The sequence below is a fragment of the Anser cygnoides genome, chromosome Z (assembly GCF_040182565.1).
Source record: "Anser cygnoides isolate HZ-2024a breed goose chromosome Z, Taihu_goose_T2T_genome, whole genome shotgun sequence".
NCBI classification, from domain to species: domain Eukaryota; kingdom Metazoa; phylum Chordata; class Aves; order Anseriformes; family Anatidae; genus Anser; species Anser cygnoides.
The window spans coordinates 35758862-35771728 of NC_089912.1; the positions used below are offsets into that span (position 1 = coordinate 35758862).

The 12867-nt window shown below is 36.0% G+C and overlaps 1 protein-coding gene across 6 annotated transcripts in view; it reads left to right on the top strand.

Moving 5' to 3' along the window:
• LOC106045238 (long-chain fatty acid transport protein 6-like) overlaps nt 1-12867 on the top strand; it is a 54940-nt gene that overhangs the window by 527 nt on the left and 41546 nt on the right. For all 6 annotated transcript variants that reach the window (XR_010827622.1, XR_010827621.1, XR_010827623.1 and 3 more), the window contains exons 2-6: nt 2561-3039; nt 4342-4554; nt 5370-5528; nt 7022-7146; nt 11281-11475. Coding sequence is in view for 3 of the 6 variants with exons in the window: in XM_048055168.2 (XP_047911125.1) it covers nt 2562-3039; nt 4342-4554; nt 5370-5528; nt 7022-7146; nt 11281-11475 (1170 nt within the window). In the remaining 3 variants the exon portion in view is untranslated. The remainder of the gene's footprint in view (nt 1-2560; nt 3040-4341; nt 4555-5369; nt 5529-7021; nt 7147-11280; nt 11476-12867) is intronic.

Consider the following 12867-nt stretch of genomic DNA (forward strand, 5'->3'; position numbering starts at 1 on the left):
GATTCACTGTATTTGGAAACCTTTCCACTTGTTTGTCATTATCAATATGGTTGCCTAGATATTGAAAAGCAGTTAATTGTATGCTTCAATACCATTGACTACTTTCTCAGTCTTTTGTGTTTTCCTTCAAACTCAATGTATTATGACATAATTAAGATCTCAGTTTTCATTAAAAAGAAGTGTTTTAAACCCTTGTGACTGCAGTGGAAAGGCTTAAAATAAACAAACAGGAATAAAGCAGAGAGAGAGTAAGTAAACGAAACTCCAGATTGCTACAATTTATTAGTCTAAAACACACACACAAAAAGAAGTAATGTGAGTTTGGTGACCAATTTTCTTGAATTCAATTCCGATTTAATTTGCAGCAAAGTATTTATTAAAATAATTTAATAATAATAACAATAACAATAACAACAATAATAATAGAGGCTTTGTAGCAACTGTTAAAAACAGTATTTCTACCAGATATCTCAGATACCTAAGATATCTTAGAGAACAAGGACACAAAATTTACATCAGGGCCAACATACAAAACTGTTCTTGTTCCCCTGGGTTTGGAACAAAGCTGCTATTAGAACATTTCTGGATTGTTTTTCTCCAGCTCTTTGACTGTTTCCTGTGCTGGTGTTTTGTTTTTTTGTTTGTTTGTTTGTCCCCTACCTGTAAGACCTACATTGTATGTGGTCATTGGTCTGCGCACATGTAGTAGCTGTGTCTAGTTCTGGCTGTAGTGGCAGGTCTGTTGTTTTGTTATCCCTTTTTATAAGAGAGGATTGGATTTCAGACTGAGAACGGCCAAAACCCAGTTTTTGTTACAGTAACAATTTTTCTGGGGGGGATATAAAATGAGTTTAGTCATATAAATGAAGACTAGAAATACCAAATCACCCATTAATTAATACAAGGCTGGTTATTTTGGTTATTTCAAGCTAATGTTTTAAGTGCTCTTTCCAAGATTTCATGGAAAATATCTGAGAGCATGCAAAATTCTGTTGTTTGAAACTTGGAAAAAAGAATGCAAAGGAGAGATGAAAAAGTCAGATTTTAAGCACATATCTCTTAGTCTGACAAAAGACCTTAACATATAATAAGACAAAGATCAAACAAACAAAAATACCAAATGCATTGCATACTTTAACTTCTTTTATACATTTGTACACAATGTGTGTAACAAGGCTTTCATTTTTGATCTGCTTTTTTTTTTTTTTTATCCCATACAATGTTGCATATACTTTGTTGTATATACAAGATCCTACTTGCTGCTAAAAAATCTACAAGGTAGTAAATTATACAAGATAGTAAATTATACAAGGTAGTAAATTATACAGGGTAGTGTGACTATTGTAAAAAGTGTAAACAAGCTTGATGAACATATCAAAAGTACAGCTTGTTGGTAAAAAAAATTCTGAACTACAAAGTGGAGGCTATATTGTTTAGAAAAGCCCCACAGACTGTTGATGTGTTCCTTAATCCTAGATTATCACGTAAAGATTTGTAGTTATCCTGCAAACTTTAAAAACATGACTGGTCAGTTTTAACATGTTTTAAAAATGCAAGGATTTTGCATGATTGTTCAAAAGCCTCCAATTCCTCTAAGGTCAATTGAAAATATGGCAATGGTTACCTGAAATATGTTAATAACAATTATGCTATAAGTGTTTTTTCAATACTTCACATGTATTTTTGTAACAACGGTTCATGGTATTGTTTGAGACTTCTGGGTACTACTTTAAATAACAAACACGATATAAATAATACACAGCTGTTAATCACCAATACCAGAAAACTCTGAGGTGAAATTTGACTATTGTAGAAGATGCAGAAATTTCACAACATATTACTTGAAATTTGTGCTTGTTCACATTCTCTTCAAGACTATTCAAACCTACTGTCTGTGGAGAACTACATGATGGTCTCAAATTCCACTGGAGCTAAAAAAACACCTGATGCAATAACAAATATTTGGTGCATCTTACAGATGCAGGATACTTAATCAAGGTTAATAATATAAATGTGATGCTACGAGATTTAACTTTTTGATTATTACTTCTTTAAGATTTGCTGTGGTATAATAAGTACTGTAGACAGAATTTTGACTCCAGATTAAGAAAAATTGTGTCGATATTTTTCCCTACTTATATCTTTTTTTTTTTTTTTTTGGTATGTTCTTCATATATTTTTAATATTTCTAAATTTCTATCTTGTATTTAATTGTCAATGTCTTTTTTGTTCTATTCTTGTCCTGGCCACATTATAAAAAATGTGTCGTTCCTTTTTTTTTCCACTCTGAATGAACTCTTTCACTCTTATTCAGTTTAGAATGTCTCTCTAAACTGCACAATTTCCCTTTTTCTTGTTTTGTTTTTTTTTTTGTTTTGTTTTGTTTTGTTTGTTTTTAGTGAACTCCAATACAGTATTTTAAAGAGTTGTCAAATTATTTGATGGGAATGTAATTAGTTTATTATCTTGCAGTGTCTGTCTTCCTAAAACTCCTTATTAATTATATTAATGTATTGTATTTTATATCTCTAGCATAACTAATCTATTATTTTCACCCCAGCATGACATGCATGTGGCTTTCAACAGTTACTGGAGGAATACTGGCACTGTTTGTCTCTCTGAAGATTTTTTTCCCTTATTTCTGGGAGGATCTGGTCTTCTTCTTGAAGCGGAAGAGGTTAAAATCAATGATAAAGAAACGGGCAAAAAATGGAATTCTGTCAGTAATTGATCTTTTCATGCATAGAGTGGGAAAGATACCCCACAAGCCATTCCTCATCTATGAAGGGAATGTGCATACCTACGAGGATGTGGACAGGAGGAGTAACAGGGTAGCCCAAGTCTTCCTACACTATGGGGCTCTGAAAAAAGGTGATACTGTGGCCCTGCTGATGGGTAATGGACCTGACTTCATTCATGTGTGGTTTGGACTGGCAAAACTGGGCTGTGTGGTGGCTTTCCTCAACTTCAATGTCCGATCCAGATCTCTCCTGCACTGTTGCAATATATGTGCAGCAAAAGCAGTGGTGATAGGAGAAGGTTAGTTCTGCATTGTATTTGGTTTACTACTTTCTACTGTGTTTGGCTTTCTATCAGAAATAGATAATCAGAACAGTTCAAAGCTGAAAGCACTTGATATACAGCACCATATAGAAGCAGAATCATAGAATACCCTGATTTGGAAGGAATTCCAGTCCCTTCTCCTGGCTATACATAGGACCATCCAAAGATCAGACAATAGGTCTGAGAGCATTGTCAAAATGCTTCCTGAACTCCATCAGGCTCAGTGCCGTGACCACTTCCCTGGGCAGCCTGTTCCAGTGTCCAACCACCTTCTTGGTGAAGAACCTTTTCCTAACACCCAGCCTGACCCGCCCCCGTCCCAGCTCCATGCTGTTCCCTCAGGTCCTGTCGCTGTCCCCAGAGAGCAGAGCTCAGCGCCTGCCCCTCAGCTCACCTCCATAAGTACATGTGTATATACATACACATAATTTGGCTAAAAAGGAAGGGAAAGAGTAAGGCTTGTTTGAATTTAAAATGTATAAACACCAACATATGTGGAATTAATTAGTATAATAAAAGGCTTAAAACTGAAACTCCAACTACTGGACAATGTAACAGCATGAGCAGTTACTCATGAGCAAGTGAACAGCTGGGAGATATACTTCAGCAGCATTTCTATTTCTCTTTATTGGCTTACATAGATACAACTATACTGACTACTGGAAGGCTGACCTTTTCTTTATACTTAAAATCCCTATATACAAATGTATAGTCACTTTAGAACTGCTTCAAAGGAGTGGTCCAATAGTGGTCCAAAGGTAGCATTGCTTAAAGCAAACAGTTTAGCATAAATTTAATTTTGGCCCTCTAACTGACATATTATGTAATACTGGGCAATTTATTTAATATTTCTACTACTCTTTTCCCATCCTGAATACAAGTTGGCAATACTTCCATAATTCACATATGTGAACCTGTGAGGGCTCAGTAGTTGTATTATGCTTTGAAAGCTTTAAAATGTGCAAATGTTGTAGCATACTGACTAAATTAAATCCTATATTTTAATGCCATAAAGATCAGTTTTTTTTTTTTTTTTATTACAACTAAAGCCACATAAGAAGTATAGAGAAATTAAGCATAAATATCATCATTATTTTTATATTATTAGTTTTAATTAAGCATCGTGATTATTTTTTTCCCTGTCTGATAGGTTGAGCTGTCCTGTGGCTGACAGTACATGGTGGCTGGGTAGATAATTCCAGTGCAGACAATCAGGGCTATAGTTGCAATTATTTTAATAACAGTGGTGTTTTTTTATTTATTTATTTAACTTGACAGATTGTTTGGGATCAATAGAGACTGAGTTTATCTTTCATCTCTTGGAAAACAATGTTAATGTCTGGGTGATGAGCACCAGTTCTCCTTTCCAGCATGTTGGCACTATCTTGGACAAGCTAGACAAGGTTCCTGATCACCCTGTTCCATCTCACCTTAGAGCTGTCAATAACGGAAGATGCACAGCCATGTATATTTTTACATCAGGAAGTACAGGTGAGAATGTGTAAACCAACGTACAACTGCAGCTTCAAAAACTTCATTTGGTATAATTTAGAAGCAAGACAGGCACACAAAAAGACAGAACTTGAATTTTGCAGTCAAGATATGGAGGCATTTGTTTAGTTAAAAGTGTCGTACACTTTAGGCCATTTTTACTTTGGCATAACAATGACATAATACTAGTTAGTGAAATTTCATATAGATGTTCCATGCCTGAACTTGATTTCTTAAAAGGAAGGGCAGTAAAGTCAGTCTCTAATAGCTGCTGTCAGTTCATAGTAACAGAATTTCACAAGTCCAGACTAGAAAGAAATACAGCCACCACAAGTGCTTAAGCTTCGGGAAGAAACTTTTCCTCTGTGACTGACCTGACTAGTGAAGTTTCAGTTTCCATCACCGGGAAGGAAAGAAGAATCCTTCCTCTAGTCAAGCCAAACAAGTTCATAATAAAAGTTACTCTTACTGCAAATAGAAGCTGAGGATACAAGACACAAGGACTCTTCAGAACCTTTTCATTTCTTTCTTTGTGTCAAGGGAACACTGCGTACACAGTTGGTCTCCACTGGTCTGTGACAGGTATGGACTTTCCTCCCCAGGTCAAGAAGAGGACAGGATCAAACAGGATCAAATAGTCTTAGAGAAGCTGAGAGGCTAAGGAGATATGAAGTGAAGACTGAAAGACAGGACAGACAAAGACTAAGAAGAAAAGACAACTCTCCCAATATATTCCAAACATAATTCTATGTTTGCAGCAAAATTATTAATGCAAGCACTATATTTATAATTATTTGCTCTTCTCCCTTTGGCAGGTTTTCCAAAAGCTGCTATCATCACTCATCTAAGAGCCCTATCTGCCTGTTTAGCATTTATTCAGTGTGGAGCAACTTCTCAGGATATTATGTATCTCACTCTTCCTTTGTACCACATCAGTGCATCTCTTCTTGGCGTTGGTGGATGCATTGAATTAGGTAATATTTACCTTCAAGTGAAGTTTCATTAAGTTAAGAATGCTGTAACATCTTATCATTTGGTGAGTAACTCCATTTGATGAGTAACTCCAACATTATGAGTCCCAATAGACTTTTGTTACCTTCTCATTTTTATCACCTTCCTCAGTGGGAAAACAAGATCTATTTGTAGTTTTGAAGCTTGGAGTAGACACTAACTGTTACATAGATCCAACATTACATGACTTGAATTATATATATTGCTGAAATGACTCCATGTGTTCTGTAAGTTTAACTTGAAATTACATTGTATCCTACAGCAAAAGTCTGAAAAGTCTGAGTCTCAGCTTTTGATTCTGATAATATTCTTCTTGGAGTTTTATATACAGGACTAGCAATCAAATTTTTTTCAGATGTGGCCTCCTTTCTTGTCCTCAGAGTCTTGCCTTTTTTTTTTTTTTTTTTTTTCTTTTCCCCTATGGTAATTATACATCTGAGCTCTTTTAAAGCCATTTCAGTGCTTTACTTCTTCAGGGACAGCATGGGCAGGTGTGATGGGTTACAGCAACAGATAACAGACAGCTGCTGCCTAACAGAAACATGAAGGGGTTGGGGGAAGTAGTGTATGAAAAGGTTTGAAGCTTTGATTTGTCTTGGGAAAGAAAAAATAGAATAACAGTTTTCTTAGGTGAGCTATTCAGACTGGGTTTTGAATGACAAGACAGGCTTTGAGATGAGTGAGGCTGAAGAGCTCAGAGAACTTCATGTCTTGCAAGAGAGGGGGTACCTGGGTCAAGGAGGAACTGGGGAGGTAGGAAAAAGTGGACTAGAAGGAATTTGGAATTTGAAAGGCACTGGGAAACTTTATGTGGGACAAGTAGGACTTAGGCAAAAACACATTTTGGAAAGGACAGAAGCAAGGAAATTGGGAAATTCTTAGCTGACAACACTTAGAAAAAACTATGGAAAAGGAACAGGGTGGGAGGCATGAGAATTCTAGGAAAGGATGTCATTTAGAATGGAAAGCATGAAGCAACTTTAGAGCTGCAAAAACAAATTGAGGGTGATGAGTTGACACGAAACACAGACGGGGAGCAAGACAGAAATAATAAAGGCTCTAAGATAGTTTCCCTGCCCACACAAACAAAGACGACTGCAAGCTACCTTCTCTCCCATTGCAAGCTCTCTCTTTTCAGGCTTACACCAGTAACCATCTTGACATAAAAAAAATGGTTAGGCTTGGGCCTATTCCTAATAACTGGAGATGACTGAAAGGTTCTATTCTACTGCTTCTTATACTGTAGGTTTTTAGATATTGCTGAGAAATATGAGAAGCAAGGCTCCATTGTACTAGTCACATTTAAAAGAAAGAACTTGCTGGAAATAACTTACAATTTATTTAAATAGATGAATTTATCATTAAGAAAAGATAACTTGTCTTTAACAGTAGTAATAGAAGGAAAGATAGATTTTAACGGCTATTTTGAATTTTCTTATCTGTTTTCATCACCTAGGAGCAACTTGTGTTTTGAAGAAGAAATTTTCTGCAAGCCAGTTTTGGAATGACTGTAGAAAATACAATGCGACAATGTTTTTGTACATTGGGGAACTCTGTCGTTACCTTTGTAACCAGCCCAGTGTAAGTTCTCCTTTACAAGTAAATCTGTATTTTCTAAGTGATATAAATTATTCATTTCTCAATGGTATAATATTCTTAATGTTTGGTAGTGGATACAAATTTTGGACCTTGTGTTGTTTGTAGCTCTACAATAGCACTGAAGTATGTATAAGTACATTTACTGGAGTTATGTAGGTATGAGCCTGGCAGGATGGGACAGTTATTCCTACAAACTAGCACTAATTCTGTAAAACCAAGTTTGTTGGCTTGTTATCTGAGTGATAGGTAAGTGGCAGGTCAGTAAGGAAAAGGTATAAGCAGGAGATGCTTTATCAGACTTGGTGATCAAAAGAGTGTGAACTAGATCAAATGATTAACCACTTGCACTGCTCTGTTCCAAACTAATTACTCATTAAGAGAAGGCTACTCTACCCAGTACTTAGTAGCTGATAATTCATTTTTGCATGGCTTTGGATGTGCTGATTTTATTTTATTTTATTTATTTCATTTATCTATTTTATCCTGGTGAGTTGCTCCAAATACACCTTTTGCTCCATAACTCCGAATATGATCATAGAATCATCCTTGTAAAAGGCATATGGTTATTAGTGTGGTGCAAAATCTTGCTTGCCCCTTCAACAATAGTCTGAATGGCATGGAGCTAAATCATGATTAGACTTAGGAAAAAAAGTATGATGTCACTATGCAGAGCAGCAGCAGAAAAGCAAACATGTAAGCATGAAAATATTATTATGTTGCAATGCTTGTTTCTAGGTGATGGTGGAAAGTGACTAAGATTGGTTAATTTTCTTAATTTTATACTTGGGAGTTAGGAAGTTACTGAAGGAAGGTGACAAAGATTCCTACCTACCACAGAAAACATCATGTACAAGCAAAAGTTTAAAAAATGCTCTCCAACTTCATTGCCCAGAAATTGGCAGAAGAACTAGCAATGAAGCAACATCTGAGAGAATTCATGTGCTGATTTGAACAGAGAATTATTATTGTATGGTCTGGATGTAGGAGAGAGGTCAAAGACAAAAAGGCATCGGAGGGAACAAGCTAGAAAAGCTGTTGGCCAGACCTCAAGCCTGTACAAACGTTATGTCAGTAGTCCATGGATCAAAAAACAAAGGAATAATTAACTAGACAAAACTAGTTGTGTAAAGGTCTCTCCTGCATGAAAAGGCAGGAAGAACTTCCTTCACTTGGCTCAATAACAAGAATTTAACAGAGTGAAATAGATGTTTAACTGGCAACTGGTAAAAAGAGGGAAAAACTGAACAGTGGTCCAGCTGTTAAGGAAGTTCAGGATGTCAACAGAAATGGACCAGTGTAGATACAGAGACCTGTTAAGATCAGTTCTCTTACCAAAGTGTACTACCTATAATCTATTGTGCACCACACAGATTCTTCCACAGTGAAAGAAACCTGCTTATGCCAATAAGTCAGGCAGATATGTTTCACCTAAACTCTTTGTGCTGTGGCATGCCAGACCAAAGCAGTCTTGGTGTTGCCCAGAATTAGGGCTACCTAGATGAGGACCCTGCAACTAGAACCCAACTCTGACTGGAACATGTCTATAGGAAGCTGATACAGCATCCATGTACCTATGAGAAAAAATATATTTTAAACATGGTACCACATACGAGGCAACAAACAAAACAGACTATGTGCCAAGGAGTGTTTTTAAAGAGAATTACAAAACTTCAAATACATTTTAAAATTTGAAATAATGTGAAGATGAAACCAGCATAATAGTTCCTCTTAGCCTTGTAATCTCTGAACATTCTAAAATTTACTTCAAGTCTTAGAGTCAGTCACACCAGCTATTTGAAAACCAAACCAAACCAAAACCAAAAACGCACATACATACAAAAAAAAAAAACAACCAAACAACAGCAACAAAACAGCATTATTTTACTCTGAAGATGAAGTGTTAAAGAAGATACAATGTTAGATATAAAGTAGTTCTCCCAACCAGCCCACCAACTTGTTCATAACGGAGTTTGATCACATCATGTGCCATGCTGTCCTTTCAGGTTTACCTTTACAATGACAAAAGAAAGCAGAGCTACTTAAACAGAAGCAGGGAAGTTTCCACTCCTGTCCTAACAAGTGGAGTCTAGTCTGCACTTCTGCTGATCATATCGTGACAAAATATTATTTGTCTGTCAGACATGCAGTGCTGGATCAAATTAAATCATCAGTTAACCCAGAGTTCACAAAACAATTTTATCTCAATATTAGGCAAAAACATTAAAACACTTTGAGTCATTTAAAATATTTCAGTGTAATTCTAGTTAGTTAGAATATTTCAGCTTTCCATTTTGAAATCAACTCTGTTATTTAGAAATCAATTTTATTATTACAATTTTATAAGTTTTAAATCACACCAAAAATGGAAAAAAAAAAAATACATTTATTTGGCTTGAGGAAACCATTGTTGTGGACCTGAAATAATTTGGTCTTTTTACTTTCTATTGTTGTTCAGTCATGGCAGTAGATTAATCACTCAATCCTACCTATATATCCAGAAAAAGCGAGGACTTTTTCATAGGCAGATACTTGACTACAGGTTCATATATTCATAGTTGAGCAGTCTGGTGCAATGCAGAAAACCTCTGAATATTTCACAATAATGACATAACTGACATGTAACCATGACAGGTTAAGAATTATTTTTGACTCCAAGTTTGATTAACAGCTTTTCTGAATTTGATCTTAAGATTAAAACTGCACCCAATTATATGAGGTCAGTTAAGGAGATTAAAGTCATTATGTTACTTTTCCAGGTTCCTTAGGCAACATGACAGGCTTGTTAAATTTAATACCAAGTAACATCGTAGAGTCATAGAATGGCTTGGGTTAGAAGGGACCTTGAAGGTCATCTAACTCCAACCCCCCTGCCATAGGCAGTGATGCCACCCACTACATCAGGTTGGCCAAGACCCCACTCAACCTGGCCTTGAACACCTCCAGGGATGTGACATCCACAACTACTGTGGGCAACCTGTTCCAGTTCCTCACTACCTTCACAATGAAGAATGTCCTCTTAATGTCTAATCTAAATCTATCCTCTTTTAGTTAGGTCCTCTTTTAGACCATTCCCCCTTGTCCTATCATTATTTAGCCAAGTAAAGAGTCCTCCTCCATCCTTTTTGTTAGCCCCCTTTAAGTACTGAAAGGCCACAATGAAGTTTCCCTGTAGCCTTCTCTTCTCCAGGCTGAACATCCCCACCTCTCTCAGTCTGTCTTCACAGGAGAGGTGATCCAGCCCTCTGATCATCTTTGTGGCCCTCTTCTGGACTCACTCTAACACGTCTACATCTTTCTTATGCTGGGTGCCCCAAACCTGGAGGCAGTACTCCAAGTGGGCCCTCACTCGCAGAGTAGAGCAGGATAGTCACCTCCCTTGACCTGTTGGTCACACCCCTTTTGATGCAGCCCAGGACAGAATCGGTCTTCTGGGCTGCAAGTGCACACTGCTGGTTTATGTTGAGCCTTTCATGTGTAGAATCAACCATAATGTGTCATAGTTTTTTTCTAAGGTAGGATGTTACCTATGCAGTTGTTTCAGAAAATAATTTCCATGTGATCCAATGATATTGAACATACTAAACATAGTGATATTGAACATACTAAAAAAAATAATAATACTTTTTTCAAGATAAAATGAGTCTTTTAAACTTTGTAATATACACATCAGTTACTGAATTTCACAGAATCACAGAATAGATGAGGTTGAAAGGGACCTCTGGAGGTCACCTGGTCAAAACCCCCTGCTCAAGTAGGGAAACGTTGTAAGGTTGTCCAGCATGTTGTCCAGATGACTTTTTCAGTTTTCCAAGGACGGAGTCTCCACAAGCTGTTTGTGCAACCTGTTCCAGTGCTCAGTCACACAAGCACTGTATTTCTAAGTGAAAAAAACAAAGGTGAACTACAAAAATAAAGTTCTTGCCTTATGAAAGTCCTTCAACCTCAGGCAAACTAATTCTGATGTTTTTCTGTTCTATTTTTACAGAACTAATATCTTCCTTTGAAGTATTTTAGTCAAAGTGGTATTTTTCATCTTCTATAGAAAATTTTAGATCTCTAGAGGTATTTAAAATCCCCTTTCTCAGCTGCAGAATGTTTCTTTTTTGCTCTTCACAGAAAGAAGGGGACAGAGTTCACAAAGTACGCATTGCTCTAGGAAATGGTATAAGACCTGCTGTCTGGAAAGAATTTCTGATGAGGTTTGGCCCAATTAAAATATTTGAATTCTATGGATCCACAGAAGGAAATGTTGGTTTCTTTAACTATACAAATAAGATAGGAGCTGTGGGACGTGCTGGCATCTTCTCAAAGGTAAATGTACACAAGTCAACCAATCAACCAATTTGTCAGCCAGGAAAAAAAAAGAGCAGGTCAGAGGCAGAAGAATGTACAAGGAAGAAACTGCTTACTACAGTCCAAAGTTTGATTCGTGGAAATGGAAAATTTATTTTTACTCCCTTACTTGACTCTGTTCTCTGCACATATGTTGTAACCCTGTAATAAATACACAAAAAAGTCGGCCAAAGCTGCCATTTTTTCCCCCAGAATTAAATAAAACAAAACTAAACTAAACTAAACAAAACAGACTATATAGAAGCACATGTCCATAGGAATGATTAAAAACAGTGTTCACTGGAGTTTATCCTCCTCAAAGCCCACACATATTAAGTAATGAATCAGAAATTAGTTTTGATTTGACTTTTGGTATAAATCAGGAGATACATGTTCTAGAGCAAACCCACAAAAATTTAATGACTACTTTTTCAGTCATTAAAGGCAGCATCACACTTTCTTCTCTGAAGTAAGTTAAGCAAGCAAGCAAACAAACAAACAAATGCCTAGCAACTAGAAAATAAAAATATCAAACTACCTGAAATATAAATTTATGTACATGACCACTGTTGAAACTCTGAATGGAGATACACATCTTTCACTCATAAAAATACCACGGCAGTCTCAAATGCTTTTCCTACTTGTACAGACTTTTTGTGAATCATGAATATTATACTACAATAAAATACTGTTCAAATGGTACTAAAGATTCAGATCAGTTAACATCAAAAAGAAATTAATGATTTCCAAATGATTTCTGCTTTTAATCTGAGACGCTGAAAATGCCTCCCCATGGCCACAATAATAACTCTGCAATGCTTCTGATCTTTTAGCAATTCTAACTGTGTGGACAGGGGACGAAGGCAGGAAAGTCTAAATCAAACTATTGACCTGTAAGTTTCCAGTTTAATCTGGCTGAAGTAATTTTTGAGATGCCTGTAAATTTAATTTCGATTTTTTGTCAGAGAGTCTTTATTTTCATTTCAGTAATGTTCTTACTTAGAAGTTGATGGTAGGTTTAAAGCAAAATCAACAAACTGATCAAAAGCACCGTGTTATTTTAATTTATATAAATTGTTTGAATCAGACCATACTCTAAAATAATGGATTTTTTATCATCAAAGTAGACAAATATCTCATCTGTATTCTTAATATTTCTTGCCATGATATGAACAATTTCTGTAACAGCTTCTCAGAATACTGTCAGTATATTTCAGTATATTTCAGGCTGTTCCAAATCTCTCAAATGTAATTGGGTACTATCTATTAATTTTTATCTGTTTTATTACATTTTTATCCGACCAAGAATAAAGTAAGACAGTGAGGTTTTTAAGCATGTATATGCACTTATTATTATTATTATTATTATTA